Consider the following 15,636-nt stretch of genomic DNA (forward strand, 5'->3'; position numbering starts at 1 on the left):
AAGTATTTCCATATATTATCGAGCCATTTTATTAGGTACACTCTCATGATGGTGTGAGACTGAGTCAGAGAGCTGTATGAAAATGAATCAGTTTAATAAGTTACTGTTAATTGGATATAGTATTGTGGTTCCAATTGGCAGTTTTGCAAAGATGCACTGCTGTGGTGTTTGTAATATTTATCATTTAATTTAGAGTTATCCAGTGACTTGAGTAAGGAAATATTTTGAGTGTGTAAGTTCACCTAATGAAGGGTTCTGTGAGTGTAATCAACAGCATCCACCAAAAACATAACACAAAACTATATAATAATGTTACTGATGATTCATCTATGTGATAGAAAAAAAAACTAAACAAAAGACCGCGCAGGTTCAATCACGGGCCAGCAGGGCTGGACTGGCCACCCGGCATACAGGGTAGATGTCCGGTGGGCTGGTGTGTCTGATTGATGTTAGGCAAAGCAATAGTGGATAAATGGCATTATCTCGTAAATTGAAGGGGATGTGTCGTGGCATTTTAAGCCCTTCCACAGTTAATTATAGCATATATAATGATTAAATCTTACCTTTGGCACCATGGCGATGTAATTTTTTAGGAAATACAGTATTAGGTATTTTGCTGGAAGTAAAACGCGGTCAAACCCCTGTCAGTAAAACCCAGCCTCTTCCGTGTGGTTGCCGCGTCCCTCTCGTCCGAGCCGGCTGCTGCGCGCACCGCCACAAAATTCTGGAGCGTTGCGTTCAAGCTCCTCTGAGTGGCCACAAAAGACCGGCCAGCCCTTGCAGTACAACCGCGTCTTCTTTAAATGTGAAAATTGGATGGATGTTCAATTCTTCAATAAACATTTGAAACAAAAGGGTCCCTTGCCGCAAGAAATCGTAGTGGAGGAGGAAGGGAGGGGGGAGAAAAAAAAACCCTAAGTGGGACGTGAACCACAAACTTTCTACTTACAGGCTGAGCACACAAACCACTACACCATTCATTCAATTAGGTTCAACGGTGCAGAAATTTTACTTGTAGTTTACACAAGTGTCAGCCACAACCTGGGAATTTAAGATAGCCAATTGTCATTGCACTTTGGCATTGCAAATGTGAAGGATAATTGATTGATTTGAAATCATTTGGACAGAATGTTTACTGATAAAGGCTACTCTTATCACTATCCTGCGAGCATGGAGGTTTCAGAGAAAGTGGGGTGTGTTTAGTCCGCATAGGGGGTGCGGGGGTGGGACCACACCTGATGACATCATAGAGTGAGTACACGCTCGTTTTCTCGGGTTGGGAGGGGCTAGTGCTTGGAGAGCCGAATGACCTAGAATTTCTCATAGAGGGGCGAATGGGGGAAAACACCACTTAGGTGATGTTTTGGGTGAGGAATTAGCATTTTAACATGGCTAAAAGCTCCAAAAAGTAACATTTTCACGCTACTGTCCATTTAAGCTCAGTAAAAAACTTACTTTTTACTTTGACTTGTATTATGAGGGTGTTGAGTAAGGTTCTGCATTTGTGTGCATTTTATTTCAGGAAACCCTGACTATGGACGCTATAAATAACAATGACTATGTTACAGAGGGGGTTGCGAGCAGGTATAGGTATGTGCACGTGCGCTGGTCTAATTGAAAATGTCAAGACCAAGTTTTTTGTGCAATAGCAGGTATTGCTGTTCACAAGCCCAAATAATGTGTTATGAAGGTACAAGAATTACGTACTTGTTTGTTGCCATCATTTAAAAACAACATGATCAAATGTGGACATGTTACAGTAAGTGATCATTACATTTTAGATAAAAAGCGATCAGTTCTCCAGCAAATCGTTAACGTTGATCCAACCACTATATTCAACTCATTTATAGAATATTGATGCTAACATAAACACCAATACAATCCAATAGTTTGTCCTGTTGCCATCAAAAGCATAGCCTATTAACTGGAAAAGCAGATGGCTAATGGCCTCAAACCTCTTCTTGAAAAGGAATTACTTCCCACAGAAAAAAACTTGAGAAAGCCAATCTGGCTTGTTTCCCATTCACCACTCACACACCATCTCCGGCGTCTGCGGCACTACTTTTGAGCATTTCGGAGTCTTTTGTGTGCGCGCATGCAGAGGTTCATCCAAGGTCATCCGAAGCAAGCGCGGCAGTAAGGGTAGAGACGATGCCGTCTAAGCATGAGGTGAGCATCTGCTTGCAAACTGCTTTAGTGGAGGGAGACAGCGGCTCTTAGTTACTGACTGAGTAAAAGGCTGGGTCAGGGGGAGCAAAAAACAGACTGCAAAAGGGGATTGCTCCTCTCACCGGGATTAGCTCGTGCGACTTTTACTGCACAAAAATAAATATAACTATTTCTATGTAAACAAAAGTGACCATTTCTCTGTGATGCACTCTTATTTTTATGTATTGTAGGTGAAGAAATGGCCACTTATGCGCTACACATATGCGCTTTGTCACATTTCTACGGGGTTTGTTGGTGGAAGAGGTCATCTGACTGACATTAAGAAAAATCAATGGCTCTCAGTGGCACTCTATGGAGTGGAATGAAGCTGCTGGGCCTCGGAGGGCATGTGGGAGTGTCCGCTATGCGGGGTCGATGCCTGGGTGGCACAATGCCTGCTGCGTGTCCGCCACATTAGGACGGATGGAGAACACAATCAATTAGGAGGACGGGGAGAGGATGGGGACCCAAGCAGGCGAGACAGACAATGTCCTACTCATTATATGATGACCTCTTCACACCACACAGGACAACCGGGAGGTAACACTTGTCTTAAAGTCTGGGCCGGTTGAGAATGTCAGCGTGCAATGCTAAAGACGGATGAACTTTTGGTGAAAGTGCTCCCTGTGGATAAAACAACGGCAGCAAACTGTGAAACAATCTCACAAGGAAACTCACGTCAGGCTTTAACCTTCAAATCGAATTAGTGAATTTGGAGGGTGGGGGGGTGGGGGGTGAACACACAGAGGGAGCAAGGCAAGCAAAAACAATGGAAGTGGATTTTGGATTTTAAAGTCATATTTAGTCACACCAAGTCACATTAATGCTGTGCCTTTTGGATCCGTGAATAAGCGTGGCAACCTGCTATTTTACAACCGGGATCATACTAAATGAATTACTTTTGAACACAGTTGTGCCATGACTTACTAATATCTAATGTAAGGTCCTATTCCTACATGGGCTTTGAACATTTAGATATTTATATCTCTCTTTCATTCCTCCCCCCTTCCTTTCTTTTTATTTATCTATTTGGATAAACAATGATTATGATTCCTGTCATCCCTCTAGCCACTAATTACTTTCTAGAGCAGGGGTGGGCAAACTTTTTGACTTGCTGGCCACAATGGGTTTGAAATTTTGACAGATGGGCCGGACCAGGAGCATTTGGACCTCATAGCACAGTAAAAACACACAGATAAATCTACAACCCAATTTACTTATTATGTGCACTTAGGACTGCTTTTTCAAATGTGCAAATCCACATATTTAAAACAGCTTTTCCAATAGCTTCATTTTTATTGTTTTGGCTCAACTTTTGCTGTGTTTTTATGCTTTGTAAAGTGACCTTGGGTGTTCTGAAAGGTGCTGTTTTTAAATGAAATGTATTATTATTATTATTATGATTATTATAAAATAGCCCTAATCCAGGTAGTACGTTTGCCTCAATGAATATGCAAGATGCGGCATTTACACACTATTTGGCAAAGTGGGAGGAGAAATGTAAATAGATTATAATAGCACATACACTGTGATCTGTCAAACCGGGTGACTGCATCTATTATTAATAGATTTCAATTCAAGGCGTAAAGTTAAAGAATTTTTTTCCATTGGCCCACCCATTTTTGACATGCTGAGTGTCAAGCAGAGTGGCAATCGGTCCCATTTTTATAGTCTTTGGTATGACCCGGCCGGGAATTGAATCCACAACCTCCCAGTCTCAGGGCGGACACTCTAACCACTCGGCCACTGAGCTGAAAAAAAAAAAAAATTTTTTTTTTTCTAGCCTTATTGGATAAATTCGGCGGGCCGGATTGAAACGCATAGCGGGCTGTATTTGGCCCGCGGGCCGGGGTTTGCCCATGTCTGTTCTAGAGGGTTCATATGCAGTATGTGGTGTTCCCAGGCACAAGTTAATACAAACCAAGGAAACGAGGTATTCGAGAAACCTAATGAGCCCGCTCAGACAGACCATATATCCACGTCTTATTCTGGGATTTACGGGACTGTACAAAAAAAAATTCACTCTAATTATATAAAAATGCCTTTTTTTTTTATCATGGGTGTTCATGAAAAAAAAAGAAGTTTTGACTGTATTTTCTGAAAATAATATAACCAAACCCACACACCAAACTCTTTGAAGCTATAGCACACAATAATGGTAAAAAGTGTGTGAAGTAAGTGCGTGCAGCATGTACAGCGCCTGTAGAATGTGTTATAATAGGAATACAATAAAGCCGCTCCATTTTGGTGGTTATATTATAGACAAACCGCGCAATAAGGGAAATCCTTAGGTTGACTGACTGTGATAAAGGCTATGTTTCTGAGGGACAATGTGGGCCCAGCACTAATGAAAATAAGTGGCTTAACGAATGGACAGATTTGACTGTATTGTATGAACATTTAATATATTCTTACGCGGATCAACTACATGCAAAATAAGAGTGACACTAATTCAAGAATCCTTCACACTATAGTAAGTACCTGACAATCTGATGGACGAAGTGGTCCGGGTCCTGAGCAGAAAACACTGTAAGGGTTGTCCCCGCCGGAACTCCCTCCTCGAAGCGGATCATTTTGGGGTTAACAGGAAAGACAGGAGGCTCATTCACGTCCTGAACGGAGATGGTGACGCCGGCTGTGGACTGGAGTGATGACTGGATGCCACTGGCCAAGTGGGCTTGGTTGGACACCACCACCGTCAGCATGAAGGCCCGGTTCATCTCAAAGTCCACCGACTAGAGAAGAAGTCAAGGGTTAGACAAAAATGAAACATAAGTGAAGGGAGGAAAATGAAAGTGCCTGATGACAATAGTGTCATCTGATAAAAGACTTTCTTATTGTTTATTTTTTGTTGTTTACTGTTCAATATCAACCCTCAGATAACAAAAGTTGACATGAGATGAAAGGGAAACAGATGATGCGGAGCTCAGCAAACTGAAAACACCACTTCCACTTTAATAACGAGATCATGAATGTTTGTTTGTCATTTCAGTTATTTTATCCAGCCGAATGCTTGCTATATATGTATATGTATATATATATATATATATATATATATATATATATATATATATATATATATATATATATATATATATATATATACACATATATATTTTTTCTACTTTATGGATTCTATTTGTCATAGACTGTACAGTTTCACTCAAATGTAAAAGTCCTTGTTTTTTGTTGTTGTTGCTGTTGTTGTACCCTGTTTGGGAATTTGACAAACCGCCTTGAGCTATGGTGTGCGTTCTTGCGTATACTGAGGACGTTTCCTTTGACATGCGGGCACAAACGACCGGGGGTGGAAGGCGGTCTCTAAGTGCCCACTTCACAGATCTGTGATCTCCCTGGCCAATGTTACATCATCCACCCGTGGAGGTCTGTTTGCTGTTCCTTACACTCTAAAAACAGTTGTGTCAAAAGTAACCCAATTATGGATCAAAGATGAACCGATCAACTTTAGGAGTCAATTTGACCCAACTTTCTGGATTGTTTTATACAAAATGACCCAATTTTTTGACCCAAGTAAAGTATCTGACCAATATTTATGAGTTGTTTTACGCTGAAAGACCCATTTCTTCACTCAAAGTTGGGTCAAATTGACTACAGTAAAGGACCGGTCCATTTTTTTTAACCTATAGTTGGATTATTTTTGACCCAACTGTTTTTAGAGTGTACAAACGAAGCTTGTCTTATGAGTTTACTCCTTTGGCTATTGTCAAGCATTGTGCACTGCGTTTAAAGGGAGTTACAGAGCCATGAATCAAGTAGGCTGTGCTCACGCCCACAACGGCACAAAACACACGTTTTTAACTGTGCTTCTTGCATATGTGAAAACCCCCCGAAACCCAGTCTAGCACATATCCAGACCACACATCCTACTAGACATGCACTGGGCATGAAAATACAACCCTATGTCTATATTTGCATAAAATCAGTTCGTAAAGGGTATTAATCTTCAATAATATCCAATACTAAAACTGAAATACACAGAGAAATATTTAGAAGAAATACAGTTTTCAACGACCATTGGTATTGGCCTCTGCGGATTTGTTGCCATGAGGTGACGTGCAATAACTAATCTATATACGCGCATCACTTTTTGAGCAGGGGTGTGTAAATGTTTGTGCTCAAGGGCTACATTTGATTTTTTAAATGGGTAAATAAAAAATAACTATTGTTATATGTTTATGCAAAAGTTTTCTTTTGACTAACATGTTTCCTTTTGTTACAATAAATCAACCAACCAGTTATTCACTGAAATAATGAAATGTATTAATACATTCATAGTTTAAAAAAACAACAACAATATAAAAAAAGACTAATTTAATGCAACGAATATTACAGGACTCTTGACAATGTAAATGCTCAGTGTGCTAGAACTACTGCTTTCAAGTCAAGATCTTTAAGTACATTATGTCACGTTTTGGATTTGTCATTTTGTTCCTCAGAAGACAAAGTTGATCATCTGCAATATTTCAACACTCACCTTTACTACAGTCAGCATGCCCTCATTAGTGACGGGGTTTGTGCGGATGGTGAAATGTCCGGAAGGGTCCCCGCTAACAATGCGGTACACGGCGTTCCAGTTGGGACTGTGAGGCTGATCTCTGTCCACCACTGTCAGGTTGGCCACCACCACATTCACCTTGTTCTCTGGCACCTCACCGGAAAACTGGATCAAAGGTGCGAGAGTAGGAAAAATAGGACAGGCCAGACATTAAAATGTTTTTACAACAGTATTTCCTACATTCACATTTTGTATATTTGTCAAATTCAACATCCATTTTGGACACCATTTTGGAATATGGAAGGAAGATACAGAAAACGTATGCAAGCACAAAAACAACATGCAAACCTTGAAACTCACAACTGTGAGGCAGACAAATTTGTGTCCTAATATGTAATTAAGGCAACAGTATAAATAATCTTGCTATAATGATCCTCATTAAACTGCAGTCTGAAACAAATCCCGTGTGGACTAACTGCTGGAAACTTGGTGACATGTTCCCGCGCATTAAGGGCTCTCATTTTCAAATGATGTGAAGAGGTAAACATGTTTATGGAGTGTATCTGCCAGCTGCTGTTCACTAATGGCTTCATCTTTATGGGACTGAAGTAGCATCTGAGCTAACCATCTCTTCTTTGCTCTCAATCCCCAACTTGCTCCCCTCTCTGCCTCCTTTTCTGCATCCGCTGCAGCACCATCCGGCCAATAAGCGCAGGGACTCCAATTAAAAATGCAACATCCTTCACTGGCCTCCATTTCCTCATCACCCCAAGCTTTTAGCACAAACAACTAAAAACCTTCCCAGCCAGTTTAGCCATGTTGCCAGACAGCCAAATGGAAGGTTTTCTCTCACAGGCATACACAATGAAGCTGACAGGAAATGAGGGCGGCGTCCAAAATGGTCACTCTCTCAATAAAAATTTGTGGTAAGGGGGGACGAGTGTGAGGAAAACACAATTGCAGTTTATTGTTACAAGGGACCCGAGTCCACTCAGCAAATGGAATTGAAAATCCAATTGAAGCAAAGTAAATGGGCAAAACCTCATTTAAATGTCATGAAATGCATTTACAACACTATGCGCTCTAGCCTACAATCAAATGAAGGAATGAATGAATTTCGGCAACCACAAACAACACAGAAAAGAAAATGCAAACATCCCCTCGAACAAACCAACCAACTGAAAAAAAACACGTTATATAAATCAATAAGTCGAAAAACCCCCAAAACGTGTTATATCATAGTCATTAAAAAATATATTTTGCCAAATTATAGAATAACTCCAACATCTCTTTATTTAAAACTGAAGTGAATGAGTGTTGATTATCTGTAGTCTCAGCCTGGCCAGTGAAATGTTAGACTTCAAAGGAAAAGTGAACAAAAGGAAAACTAGATGTGTGAAATTCCAATGAGTGATTTCAAACTTTTATGGTTTAACCTGGCGTAACACAGGAAATGATGTTTCCTTATTGCAAACATTTGGAACTGGATAATTCACAGATGTGTGAATCCTTGACTCCTGCAGGCTTTGGTAGAACAAAGACCAAATTGGCAGCTGATTGTTTTGCGTGTGGACATACATATTCAAGAAGTAATATTAGATATTCATGTCGGATGTGCCCGGTCCCTATAAGACCAAAAGATTTGGGGAGTGCTCGATTTCGGGAGATTGCAGTAACTTTGACGTCTACTGTCTTTTACAACCAAAACATGGCTGTGTCAAAAGACGTTTTTTTCCATAATACAATTGCTCAACGGTGTTTTCGGAGAGTTTTCAAAGAATATAAACAACACTACAAATATTGACTGCGATTGCCAAGCCACTCGAAAAAGTGAATCGAGGCCAATGAGAGTGGTCAGAAAAACAATTTCCTGACAAAGTATTTAAAGCTACTTACTGAACGCAGATAATTAAACTTCAGATCGTTACTGCCACGTGTGGCCGAAAATTGAAACTGCATTTTCCCTTCTTCACTTCCACAATGCGCATTCACATGACATCACATCCGCGGGAAATTCGAACCTCAATCCAGTCTGAAAACTATTGGCCAGAGACTTGCAGGAGTTCCCATTACGAACAGCTAAAGTGTTAATCTACTAATTAAAGCATGTTTCAGTCATAAATGGTCAAATAAAAAGGCCATCATCAAGATATTTTCTGACCAATTTATAGTAGATGGCTGTTACGATACTGATTTTGCCACATCATAACAGGCAAGCTGCTTTCCATTCCTGCTGCTTTTAAACTCATATCAAAGTGGAGAGCAGCAGAGGGAAGTGTGGATCAAAAATCAAATGTCCTCATCCTCTTTCAGGTATTTAGACGCTCCAAATTGGCAGATGAATCACAATTCCTGCTTGGTTGGTTTTGCTATATTGATGGTTTGATTGAAAGGACACACATTGGAACACACTTTGACATCCATTTAAAACAGACTTTTTTTTTTTTTTTTTGCCATTTTGGCAGTCAATTCGATGTACTGTATTCACATTAATGTTGAAGTTCTGTTGAATGAATGGGACCTAAAACAGAGATGGGTATTTAAACAAGTGATGTAAGTTTCTTTATCTTGTAATACAGTGAGGTAAAACCATTCGTTCCGATTCTAAGTCACTTTAGATGCAACATTTATTTTTATTTTTTTACAGAATGAAGTGGCCAGCGAGTTTATGCCGTACATGTCATAACTGTCAACGGCAAAGTGTTTGTTGATGCGCAACACTACAGTTGACTGCTGTCGTGACTGTGTGAGCCACACAGATGGGGGACGGGGGCAGTTGTGTGAGCAGTGGCAGTCTTGTTTGGTGAGCTCTCGCGCTGACATCTGGGGAGCTCTTATCAGAGCATGCGGCTGGAACTGTCCTGGCATGCGGGGGACCACGGCGAAGCCAAGGGGACGAGCATCACAGTGTGTGATGCTGACACTGCTTACACTGCTTGTGGCTTCTGATGCAGAAAGCAACTGAATTGCTTTTGACTCTCACTATGCACACTACAGGCTGAGTAGATATAGTAAAAGATATGGGATGTATATGTGCAAACATAGAAAACATCTACATTAATCCCCAGATGAGATGGACTTTGAACTTCTTCCCTAAATTGTCACTGCCACACAAACACACACGTACGTATATGTCCCTGCAGCTTTCACTGCTATTGTCAATGGGCACGCGTTATTCTACTGCATACAGTATTTGTTTATGCTACATGGCTGCTTTCTCAAATAATACGTAAAATAGAATATCAGTATACTGTATAACAGGATTTACATTGTTGAGAAAATGATGGACTTTTGCAAAATAAAACTAACCAATCGTGGTGAATGCAACAACACCAAAGGCTTTGTGTCGTGAAAATGTCATTCACTCAAACCCTACAAAGTTTCCTAGTTTTGGACTCACCGTCCTGACGGTCAGTTCTGGGGGGTTGTCATTGATGTCGGTGATGGAAATCAGGGCTGTGGCTGTGTTGGACAAGCCGAAGTTTAAGTTTCCTTCCATGTCAGTGGCCTGGACAATAATAGTGTACTGGGAGACTTTCTGGAGAGAGAAGTGGAGAGAAACAACAAAGTTAAGAGTGAAACGTTGGCAAACATACCTACAGGTATAAACACGGTTGAGCTGTTTAGCTAGCTAGCTAGCTAGATCTTTGTAGATACTTTATTTAACAAGACCCAAAATAACATGTCAACAATGGTTGGAGTGGCCATAAATACATTTTGAATATGCTTAAAACTTGATCTGATATGTCATGTCTCTGCCCTCAGTTTTTTTCAGTCTCTGATTGAGCAGAGGGGCGTGTCCTCCTGCGCCGCACCTGTTTTCTATTCCTAATCAACGCTTTATAAGGCCAGGAACTGCCGGCAATCCCTGTCGGAGTATTGACCTTGCCACGTCCTCGTCTAAGTGCATCATTCAGTGTTTCCTATCCCTGTTCTAGTTTTCGTTCTTTGTTTCCAGTTTTCACATGAGTCCTTTTGATCTGTAGTTTTAAGTTATTGTCTCCCCGGCTTTCTGCCTGAGTGTTTTGGTATCCACGCATTGAGTCCTATTTCTCCGTAGTTTTTTGTTTCCTCAGCTTTATGCTAGGGATGGCAGAAATGGAACATTGAAACGATCAAATCATTTGAAATGATTGATTCACAAAAATAATCGATCTTTAGGAATGTTCAAAATATCTCCCCACAGCGACATCTGGTGACCAAGTGTAAAATATTACATTCAAACAGGAGATCTATTGGCTGTCTGTCATCACCTAATTTGCACAACTGGCAATCGGGCTATAATTGTAATTGTCTTTTCTCACGTTTCTCTCTTGTTGAAACATTCTCAATGTTCAAACCATCATAAATGTTATAAAATAGGTACATTACTGTAAAAAAAATATGCATGCAAAATTCCAGCAAAACAGCGAGGCCGCGAAAAGTGAACCGCGTTCTAGCGAGGGAAGACTGTATCTGAATTAATACTTTGTGACTATATAAAACTGAACTATAGTTAAATGTAGGGATAGGCGAGTACCAATAACAGGTATCGGTATTGAGCCGATATATCAAGGTTTTGGAGTCGCGGCTGCCCCCTTGTGGCTGTTTTATGATCAGGAACTAGAAATTAGAATAATAGAAAATTGCCATTAGTTTCATGTACTTTAAAGGAAAATTCTAAATCGGGACATGTAGGTCTTCAAATGATCTGTAATTACTAGTGGTAACGGGACTCGGTATCGGTGACTACTCAAGGGTTGAGTACTGGAAAAAAGCGGTATCAAACATCCCTTGTTAAATGTTAAAAAGGCTCGCTATAAACGTGCCGTATTACACCGCAGCACACAAAACAGTCACCACATTAAACAGCAATCACTAGTGGCTCAGTGTGGTGGCTGTCCATGGTGCTGAAAGTTAACCAAGAAGACTGCATGCTAAAGGAAATGGAATAGTATGTTGCAACCGTTCATCTCGATGTCCTGTTTCCCAACCTTTATTGAGCCAAGGCACACCACCAAACAAAAACGTTACACCAAGTATGAACACTGAAATAACGATGATTTCGTCTCAATTTACTCCGTGCTGGACCTTCCTATTCTATTCGAATAGACCCACAGACCCGCTCTTACAAATCTTGTAGATTGTAGACCCACTTCAAAGTGGAGATTAATTTCAAGTTTTCTTACATATTATTTAATTTGGGTCCCATTATTTTTGTTTGTATAATTTATATTCTGCTTTATAGTTTGATAAGAATGATTGTTTGGTGTATAGTACGCACGATACACATATTTTAGCATTACTCCAAATCCACCAAAGTGTCTGTGTATTTCCACCCAAAGCAATCATTAAAGCAGCTACTAAGTGGTCTCTTCCTAATTCCACACCAGTCCTCCACTGTGCCAGGGTGCAGAGATGGAGTAGGACAGAATGGACGTCAAGGACAGGTCAGTGTCAGCAGAGTCAACTGCGTTGTTGTACATGCACAATTTATCTCATTGAGAATCTCTTTGCTGACAGGCTCGTTTTGCCTTATTCATCAATGCGTATTTTTAAACGCTTCTCTGTAAGCTCGACTAATGTCAGGGACGGTCTGAGGGAAGATAATGGTAGAGTGGATGTGTGTGTGGACACCGCGGTCGGGTAGTCGTCGAGCTCATTGGCTGCTCTTGGTCAGTCACATTCTGAGAATGGTCTAATCCGCCATTTTTGTGTACATTCTCTTACACATTTTTTTTTATTAGTAATTAAAGATGCATTTGATTATACTGTATATCCTTCTGCATCATCAAGACAGCTCTAAAACCCAACTGAGGTCATTAGGCATCTCTGAGTCATCATGAAGTGCACAAATGCTCATTACTCCACACCCAAACAATATCGTATTAATGATTATTCCAACCTGACCTCTATCATTGGTGTAATGAAATACCAATAACATATGCCCTTCATAAAGCACTTCAGACTAAATGACTCTCTTGGCGGCCTCATTAAAGATTCAGTCACTTTATTGATACAAGGATTGTGCCGGAAACAAAATATATTGTTTGAGGAATCAATATTTTGAGGACTGCCAGTAGGTGGAGCTCTCATATAATTGGGGATGAAAAAGATGCATCCTCGCACCTGCAGGGTTTTTAATCGTTCATCCGAGGCTAGTTTGGTGTTATGGCCTTTCTAGTGCACACATGCATATCGACTAATGGTCCAGTGTGATGGAACAGGTGGGAAACACATGCATCCGCACATGCACACACACACACAGAGCCAAGTGCACTCTGTCGCCCAAAAGTGGCCAAACAAGCTACGAGAGGCTCGTTAATGAGTCCTGTAGAAATGCTGAGCAGTTCAATTAGAGCCCAGTGCGGCTTTCTCCCAAAATCCCAAAGCATCTTGTGCACATGCAATGTGTATTTTAGGCCACTGAAAACTCTTACCAGTGTTCCACAATTCAGTTTTCAGCATAACTGAAAGGTGATTTGAAAATGGAGGCACTTTGGTTGTTTTATTGTGTGTGTGTGTGTGTGTTATTTTTTTATTGACATCACAGTTGCTCAGGGCTCAAGTAATGACCAATCACGGTTCACCTGTTTTCTGAGCATGGGCATGTGACGTTCACAAGCTGAGCCGTGATTGGTCATTACTTGAGCCCTGAGCAACTGTGATGTCATTTTCAGTCAACTAGCAAGTGACAAAATGGCTGCCCCCTGAGATGGATAAAAACGGCTGGATTTTGCGGCTTGACTCATATTTCACAAACACAGTATTCATCAAAAGAATTAGACTATTGGGGCTGCAAAGAACATATTATTGTCGTAAAAACCTATTATTATTGTTATTGTTAGAGGTGTTAAACGATTAAAGTTTTAAATCAGATTAATCACATCTTAGAATTTTGATTAATCACGATTAATCTTTAATTAAAAGGCTTTTTATCAACATTTTTTGCCTGCCAAAAAAACACCTGTTGTGTGTTAATTCTTTCGACATTTAATGGATAACGCTCATCCTCCTCTTTTTCTAATCAGTTAATTACTTGCATAATTTAAAATGGGAAAAAAATAACCCCGAAAGTTTGACATGGACAAATATTCTGAATGTCATAGGCAAACATTTATTAAATGCTCTACTTTAATGTATGCAGTTATGTTTATTGCTCAAACACAACTTTAACGTAATCATCTGCTATCAAGATAAAGGATCATCTGTGGCCAAAATTAACATTGCAATTAATCTGTGTTAATACATTAGTACATTAATTAATTAGTTAACGCTTTAACTTTGACAGCACTAATTATTATTCTTTCATTAACAGAGCGGTACCAATAATGTTGTCCACATGTGTATGTACTGGGTGAGCGAGATTCAGTAATTATTTTTTGACTCAATATTTTTGTCGTAATGGTAATAGCGTCACCATTAAAAACAATGACAAATACAAACGTTATTTTTATTTATTTATTATTTTTTAAAACTATAAACAAATAATACCTCTAATATTGTAACAAAGCCCTATTGGGTTTAGTTTAACCCAATTCCCATAGCACACATGCCATTATGCCAATAATTAACTGAAACCATTGAAAGTGTGCCAAAAAACAAAAACAACACCAAAAGGTGCAGGAATACCACATTAAAGCAGATTTAGCTACATACACTGGATACAAAAAAAGACTGAGTCACACATCAATGTAGCTGCTAGAATATAGAAAACCAATGACAAAAGATTCAGTTAATCGTGCTAATCAGCGTGACCATAAATATATTAGACAAAACATAATAAATTAAACAAGAACATGAAAAACACAACACAGAATCTTTTAAGAATAAAAGATGGGAAGTGAGAGAAACGGAACCAAAGTGACAAGGACACCTTGTTAAAAATACGCTACGTCTGGTCTCTCCACCCTCATTAAAGAACAAATAAGGAGAGACTACTCGATTACTTAAATTGATCAAAACAGCACAAACTATACGTGAAAGCTTTCTAACGTGTTGTCCACGAAAAGCCTTTTGGAATTAATGACATCTCAGATCACATCACATCTTAGAGTGCGGAGAAGCAATACTCCTAATTAACCTAACTTAAAAGGTTTAAGAGATAGACAGCTGGTCAGATAGCTTGAGTCTTAATCATCTGGGCACTAGAGTGTAAAGTGCACAGCATTTCCTCCCATAAACGTAAGTCTACTTCTGAGAATGTACCTGTGAGTGAGCTATTAACATAATAACCACCCCCACACCGAGTTTCTCGACGTGGCTGCCAAACATAATGCGGAATTGCAGCGTTAGCAGAGATTAGCATTGGTTAACACGTTTATCAGCATTAGCTTCCAAATATAAAGTTAATGCTTGTACAACAAGGTTTGGTACAACTGTCTCTGTGCCACATGGCAACACTTAAGAAGCTAGCTACTAGGCTAAGGCTATTTAGTTGTTTGAGGAGAGTACACTTTCACATTTGGTTAAAAATAAAATCTAAAAGGGCGAGTGAGAAAAATGCTCGGAACAAGACCACAAAGTGTAGCAACTTCGCAGTGAGGAAAGAAAAGTTTCTCAAGAAAGGTTCAATACAAAGTTCACACTATATTGAGAACATATTTTTCAGTGCTCTTGATTCAGTGTTGGCTACAAAATGGCCTCATCCACCTCCATGCATCATTAGACCTCATTCAGCAACCTGCTCACAATTCTCCAGTGGATTTGCTGGCTTGCGCCGGGAGCTTGGATGCTCTGCTGCGAGTTAACATAACTCTGACTCTCATAGACAATGCAGCCCCCCCCCGGCCCGTTTTATGGATGCAGACTCGCAGCAATATTCTCCAGGTGGAATCCAAAGACACTAATAGAGCCAGGTTGTGGGAACTCATCCCCTACAGACAGCGCAGGCCAAGCAGTCCTGCAAAGAGTTGGCATCAGCAGTGCGGACA

General features: G+C 40.1%; 1 protein-coding gene across 2 annotated transcripts in view; it reads right to left on the minus strand.

The window, feature by feature from the left end:
* Positions 1-15,636, minus strand: part of cdh4 (cadherin 4, type 1, R-cadherin (retinal)) — a 217,395-nt gene that overhangs the window by 11,738 nt on the left and 190,021 nt on the right. For both annotated transcript variants that reach the window (XM_077574031.1, XM_077574030.1), the window contains exons 8-10: positions 10,125-10,262; positions 6,704-6,889; positions 4,690-4,943 (exon numbers count right to left, since the gene is read on the minus strand). In XM_077574031.1, the coding sequence (XP_077430157.1) occupies positions 4,690-4,943; positions 6,704-6,889; positions 10,125-10,262 (578 nt within the window). The remainder of the gene's footprint in view (positions 1-4,689; positions 4,944-6,703; positions 6,890-10,124; positions 10,263-15,636) is intronic.

This window comes from Vanacampus margaritifer, chromosome 8, assembly GCF_051991255.1.
Source record: "Vanacampus margaritifer isolate UIUO_Vmar chromosome 8, RoL_Vmar_1.0, whole genome shotgun sequence".
NCBI classification, from domain to species: domain Eukaryota; kingdom Metazoa; phylum Chordata; class Actinopteri; order Syngnathiformes; family Syngnathidae; genus Vanacampus; species Vanacampus margaritifer.